Source organism: Microtus ochrogaster, chromosome 8 (genome assembly GCF_000317375.1).
Source record: "Microtus ochrogaster isolate Prairie Vole_2 chromosome 8, MicOch1.0, whole genome shotgun sequence".
NCBI classification, from domain to species: domain Eukaryota; kingdom Metazoa; phylum Chordata; class Mammalia; order Rodentia; family Cricetidae; genus Microtus; species Microtus ochrogaster.
The window spans coordinates 66999206-67006448 of record NC_022015.1 but is presented as its reverse complement, the minus strand read 5'-3'; the positions used below and the strand labels follow the sequence as shown (position 1 = coordinate 67006448).

General features: G+C 34.8%; 1 protein-coding gene across 3 annotated transcripts in view; it reads right to left on the bottom strand.

Annotated features, from left to right (window-relative positions):
- The window catches only part of Tbc1d12 (TBC1 domain family member 12), a 76054-nt gene that overhangs the window by 20856 nt on the left and 47955 nt on the right, over positions 1-7243 (bottom strand). For 2 of the 3 annotated variants that reach the window (XM_005352210.3, XM_026781423.1), the window contains 3 exons: positions 6870-6952; positions 3964-4081; positions 1731-1837 (listed from right to left, as the gene is read on the bottom strand). In XM_005352210.3, the coding sequence (XP_005352267.2) occupies positions 1731-1837; positions 3964-4081; positions 6870-6952 (308 nt within the window). The remainder of the gene's footprint in view (positions 1-1730; positions 1838-3963; positions 4082-6869; positions 6953-7243) is intronic. The other variant, XM_026781422.1, reaches the window with a different exon arrangement.

The window sequence follows — 7243 nt, the reverse complement described above, 5'->3', positions numbered from 1 at the left end:
TGGTCTCGAACTCACAGAGATCCGCCTGCCTCTGCCTCCCGAGTGCTGGGATTAAAGGCGTGCGCCACCATCGCCAGGCCAGGTTTCATTTTTTTTAAAGATATTTTGGAAATACTTCTAAATTATTTTCAGTTATACCCTGTAAATATTTCACTTCACTTTAACTTCTTAGACTGTGAGACTAAAAACAGTCTAAGTGGTTTGATACTGCTTTAGCATGTTTGTTGATGTGGCCAGGACAGTGAGAATATGTACAGAGAATATGGACAGTATATAGTACAGCCACAGTGTGCTGACAGTAAGATCAGGACTAGTTTGGGCAGCATTTAAAGTTTATATTATTGCTTATTTTTCAATAAATATTAAATATATACTTAAAAAATAACAATGTTGCCACTATATTCTCTTTTATTCCCTTTTTCCTTTCTTTATTCCTTTCTTCTGTTTTTTTTCTTTTTTTCTTTTCTTTTTGAGAAAATGTTCCATGTAGCCCAATCTGGTCTTGAACTCACTAAGTAGTATATGAGTTTGTGGTCCTATTGTCTCCACTTTCTGAGCGCTAGGATTACAGGTATACCTGGTTTATGCAGTACTGAGGACCAAACCATATTCATAGTAGGTAAGCACTTTACAGAGTTATACCCCCAGCCATACAATATATTACTTCTACTATTAAGAGATTGAAGTCTCCAAAGAGAGAGAGATGGAAGTCTTTTATGGTATTATAATTAACTGTCTACCTATATAGAATTAACACTATCACGCAGGCTGATATTTTGTTAGAAAAAAAATTTTCAGTCAATCTCAGGTAGCCCTTCAACTATGTAAACAGAATGATCTTAAACTTCTGATCCTCCTGTTTCTATCTCGTGTGCTGAGATTACACTGATAGAATTACAGGCATGTGTCATGCCCACTTCTTAAAAAAATTATTTTGTTTGGTATTATCCTAATTCTATTTAAACTTTTTCTTTAACTATCAAAATGACTCTAGCATTTTAATACTTGTCAAGGTTTTAAGAGACTTAAGGCAATTTCTTGAAAGTCTCTTTTTTTCTAAACTTTATCATCATCATCATTATTATCAAGTTCTATAGACACTGTAGCCTAGTCTGGCCTACAACCCACTGTGGAGCCCCAGCAGCCTCAAAACTGTAGCAAAAATGTCACAGCCTCATAAGAGCTAAAGGATGGAGCTATCAAACTTTACAAATAAAATCTAAACAATAGAACGCAACAAAAACTTAGTGAAACCCATGACTTTGTTAACTTAAAACATTAGGAAAAAAAATACTCAAACTCTAAATAAAAAGACTGGTTTGGATACACATCCAGCAGGGAAAAAAATCAAACTAAGTTCCCTCAGTACATTGTTTACTGTCTGAACACAGAGGGAATCAGTCTGTCCAGGTGCTAAACTAGCATCTCCTGTGTGCACTTACTCTTCACCACACAGACTCTCATAAGCTTTACATCAACTATATGTGTAGTATTTTATGCTAAGAACACTACTGTGATAGCTGTAAAGTAGAAGAAAAAGCCCGCAAATCTTACTATATAATGATATATAAAAACTCATTAACTATTACAGTTTGGGAGGGCATGAGGCATGCTCTGAAAGTGACATATATGGTAGTGTCCTTTAAATGACAACTCTAACTAACATGATTTATAAAACTCTGAAGATGATAATTTGTGTGTGTGGGAATAACTGAATATAGAATACAAACCAGGAGTGATATTTAGTTCATTTCCTACAGCTAGACTCCAAACTTTCCCACGAACACTAGGGGGCAGTCCCTGCCACCACAATTCTCGAACTCTTCTTGTACTACGCCTAGAATTAAAGGAGGAGAAAAAAGGAAAAAGTTACTTTTTATACCAAAAATCCTAGTTGCATACTGGTTTACCTACGGCCAAGTCAGCAGATGACTTTTAAGAACTTAAAGAGGTAAGGATGTAATGCATTCTTTCCTTTGAGTTCATGCCTGAGGACTGTGAAAGCCTCATAGATGGACTGCGGGGAATTAAAGGGAATGGCCCCAGACAGATGTTACTTATTTAAGATATAATCAGAAAATCAGAACCATATGGAAAATTATTAAAAATAAAAAGGGCATAAAATGAACTACCAGTTCAGTACCAAAACTAAAATCACAAAGAACCTACTATGGGTGAGGCCTGGATGAGCCCCTAGTTTTTAAGGAGCAGTGGTTCACTTGGATTCAAATCCAGTTGAGCCACTCATTGTATAACCTTGAGCAAAACACTTAGCTTCTCCAACCATGAGCTAGATAACCTTGAGTAAGATAAATGTGAGTAAAAATATAACTGCCTTATAGAAGTACTAAGACTCAAATGTAACTACTTAACATAGACAATAGAATAGTTTCTTTATCTGCAGGGAATATATTCTAAACTCCAAAACCACAGATATACCAAACTCTAGAGATTTTTCTTATACAAATGTAACTATGTTAAAGTTGAATTTGTAATTTAGACGCAATAAGAGATGAACAATAGCAAACAATAAAAGGATATACTATAATAAATGTTATATAAAATAGAGAACTTCTACGTAAAGGAAGTCCTTTACAGCTTGTCTTTGACAAATGTGATCACCAGGATCCCTACTGTGACATAAGTAAAAGAAGAGTTACTTAACAGAAGCTCTGCAATCTATGACAGCAGCTCAGGTAACTGAAATGTCACTGAGTGAGTAATGGACAGGTCCTGTATACCACATGGAGATGTTGAACAAAGGATGATTTATGGCCAGGACAAAGTAGTGCAGAATAGATTCACTGAGGTTCTCAGAAAAACATACAATTTAAACTTCTGAGTTTTAATTTCTTTTTTTAATGTATTTATTTATTTTATTATGTATACAATTGTCTGTGTGTATGTCTGCAGGCCAGAAGAGGGCACCAGACCTCATTACAGATGGTTGTGAGCCTCCATGTGATTGCCAGGAATTGAACTCAGGACCTTTGGAAGAGCAGGCAATGCTCTTAACCACTGAACCATCTCTCCAGCCCCCTGAGTATTAATTTCTAGAATTTTCTATTTATATTCAGTTAGTTAATTTTCTACTTTTAGGCCACAGGTAACCAAATTTTTCCAAATAAGAGTATAGATAAGTGGGACTACTGTGTCTGTCACATTTCCAATAGTTAACAAATTGTCAATGTACATCCTACATGCATTATAGAAGTCCAGAGGGAAGATAAAACATATGTAGAAATATTGTCAAAAAGGAAAAGATCAAAAAGGTGAAGGGAAAAAAAGGCAAGAGCAGTATCTGCCTTAAAGTATCACAGAACTTTCACAGGGGAAAGACTGTATTTCACTTATTTTCTCACTTAAGAGAACAGCATTTAAAAATACCTTTTATTGTTTTTTAATTTTCTTTCTTTTCTTATGTATTTATTTATTTATAGATGCTGTCTCTCTAGGTAGTTCTAGCTGGTCTGGAACTCACTATATTACACAGGCTGGCACTGAATTCATGGTAATCCTCCTGTCTGAGCATCCAGATTACTGGGATTACAGGCATATACCATCATACTCAACTTTAGCAACACTTTTAACATCTGATAAATGTACCTTATATTTTTCTATTTAATGAGCTCTTTCAATAATGAATCTCTTACAATTAGTTTTACATTAGAATTAAGAAAAATGGTAATTGAGAAGACTAAAAGTTTCCTGAGTCAGTTCATATTCCATGGGTTCCAGAGGACAAGTAAGATTTTAACAGCACAGAGGATGGTCAGTAAGAAGAGGATGCATTAGAGACAGGAGTTCATGAAGGTTTAGAGATAAACACGAGGCGATTCAGGCAATGGTTAATAGGAAAATTTAGCTACAGCATACGATACATGCTGAGAAGTGATAATATAGACTTGGAAAAGATGAAATATTTGGAGACACACTAAACTTCTGGAAAATCTGCTTACTTACATTACTTCCCAATTGGGCAGTATCTCATTGATCCAAATTACCATTGCACTTGCAATGCTTTCTTCCTGCTTAAATCGTTCTTTCATTATTCTTTTTCTTTTATGTGCTTCTTTAATTTCTGTTTTGAACAAGTAAGAATTATTTCAATACAAATGAGCTAGATCAAAATCCCTTCCTTTTGTACCTAAGTCTATAAAAAAGGCTCCTTCAAGAAGAATCTTCTAGTAGTAGAGAGGAAGGAAAAGGGAGAAAAAGAAACAAAACCCTGGTCTAACATCATTTTTAAAGTACCATCTTTGATCTCACAAAAGTAATGGGGTAAAGAGCAAAAAGAATTTTTTAAAAATGACCAGTAAATTGCTGTTACTTCTTTCTGGTTGTTCTGTGTTTTGTTTTTTCATTGAGACAAGATTCTGCAAGGCTGCCTATGCTGCCTGGCTGTTCTACATTTTTCTTTGCCTTTGTTTCTCTTTTATAGCCTTTAATTATTTGTAAGACAGGGTCTCAAGTAGCCCAGGCTGGCTTCAAACTTGTTAAAAAGGTAGGATAATCCTGAACTCCTGATATTTCTGCTTCTACCTCTCGAGTTCTAGGATCACAGGTGAGTGCCACCACTCCTAGTTTATGCAGTATGAGGGTCTACCCAGGACTCTGTCCACAGTAGGCAGGCATTCTCCCAACTGCTTTACATTCTCAGGGTGACTTCCTAGATAGCCTGGAATGCACTGTGTACCAGGCTGTCCTCACATGCACTTCATCCTTCTAGCGCTGCCTCCCTAGGGCTGGGAATACAGATGTGTACCACTATGCCTAGCTGGTTGTACCACATAGTTCTGTTTAATTAATCTACAAAATGAAAACTGTTGATAAAATAATTATATAAAAAACTGCAAGCAACTAGCAAGATCCATTTTTCATACAATGGATTTACTAATTTCAATAAAAACAATATGATATTTAAAATGATTTTGACAATGACACTATTACTTTATAAATACTTTTTAGAATGGTGTTTTATTTTACTAATTAGGTTAAAATGAAAAAATTTCAACAAACAAAAACGATACACTTCTGAGTTTAAATGTCACAATCTTGGAACAAAAGCTGCCTCAAATATAAAGAGAAGTGAGCTATAAAAAAGTTATAAGATGGGCAATGGTGGCACATGCCTTTAATCCCAGCACTTGGGAGGCAGAGATAGGCAGATCTCTGTGAGTTTAAGGTGAGCTTGGACTACAGAGCAAGTTCCAGGATAGCCAGAGCTATACAGAGAAACACTCTCTTAAAAAAAAAAAATTGAAAGCTTTTTAAAAAATATTTAGACCTTGTAGGAGATCAACTAGCCAAAGTATTTTCAACTTGTGTATCATGTGTGCTTCAGAAACTGTCTCGAGAGATAAGAAAGAAGCCAAGCACTGGCTCTACATCTATATTTTATGTATTCAGACTGTATGTAAGATGTCTTTAAGAAAAAAGTGTTAAATAAGAGGTTAAAAATCCAATATAATCACCTGCTTCCAAAGTTATAGATAAGGAAACAGTGGACCTATTCAGAGTTTCACAATCAGAGATCACATTAAAAAGGATTAAGCCTAAAGCACTTTAACTTCCCAATTTATTATTATTTCTATTACATAATGCACCATCTACTTCTCAATAAATATTAGTCAAATAGTAAAGTCAAGATAAACTAGTAAATAAAAGCTTACTGTTTATGAATTTTGGGGGGGGGGCGGTTTCAGACAGGGTTTCTCTGTGTAGCCCTGTGTTGCTCTGTAGACCAGGCCAGCCACAAATTCAACAATATTCATAATTATATATATTAAAATAAACTCAACCAATGTTCAAGTAATTAGGCATTTTAGAAGGCTATTACTGGGCTTATATCCATTATGCTTACTCTAACATTAAAGACACAACTTTACTTCCAAAGCAGAGCATAAAGCAGAACTATATGCTATTATTACATACTCCATTCCATTCACTTAAGCCAAAGGGGGGGGAATCAGTAAATAAATTTTGTCTTAAAACATATATAAAATAAATATAATATATATTAGAAATACATATTTATAAAATGAGTATTTATCCTTAACTAATGATGGTCAACACATATTACATACACTGTTAAACTACACTTATATAGGTGGAAATTGGAGGAAAAAGAAATGAATAAAAACAAATTGTGCAAACGAGGTTTATAAACCTAACCAAATGGCAACACTGAGACTTTAGGTAGACTTTACTAATTATAAAAGTAAATTTTAGGTTCAAATTATATTCTTACAGTAATAGAGAAAACTATGGTAACAGTGGAAGAATGACTGTCATTGCATGAAAAACAATATTGTAAAAGGGCAAAAGTCTAAATACTATTAAAGAGAAACAACAGGAATAAGCTCATGAATAATATCCTTACAATTTTCTTTTTTAAAAATATTTATTTATTATGTACACAATATTCTGTCTGTGTGTATGCCTGAAGGCAGAAGAGGGCACCAGACCCCATTACAGATGGTTGTGAGCCACCATGTGGTTGCTGGGAATTGAACTCAGGACCTTTGGAAGAGCAGGCAATGCTCTTAACCTCTGAGCCATTTCTCCAGCCCTCTTACAATTTTCTTTAAAAAAACAAAAACAAAACTAAATCTGGGCATGGTGGCTCACACCTATAATCCCAGAACTAGAAAGACTGAGTCCTGAAATATATGAAGAGCTCAAGGCCAGAGTGGCTTCATAGTGAAACTCTGTCTTAAAAAATTAAAATAAAAAACCTAAACCAAAACAAACAACAAACCAAACCTAAATTATAAAAAAATGCTATAGAAAAATAAGAATTATCTTTATGAGAAAATGAACTAGTTAAAACTCTGCAAACTAACCACACCACTGTAAGTCAGATATACCTCGTTTTTTCGCTCCAGCCACCATCTCAGCATACTCTTGCCGGTGACGTAAAGCCTCTTCCACAGACTTTGCAGGAAGATTCCTGTTTGTTTTTTTTTTAAAAAAAAAAAAGCCACATTTTAAACAACTTTTAAATTTACTACCTTTCTAGAAGCAGATATAAACATTGCTAACCTAAAGTTACTTTCACAGAAAATGTAAATGAGCGGACACGGTGGAGAGCTGAGAAGGCTTTCTGTGAGGTCAGCCTGGTCTACCCTGCCTCAACAAAAAAAAGGCAAATGAAAGGCAGAAAGGAATTCCACATTTCAAAACAAACTTGGAATTCAGATTCCTGATATTTATGATATATAAAGACATTTATAGCAGGGCC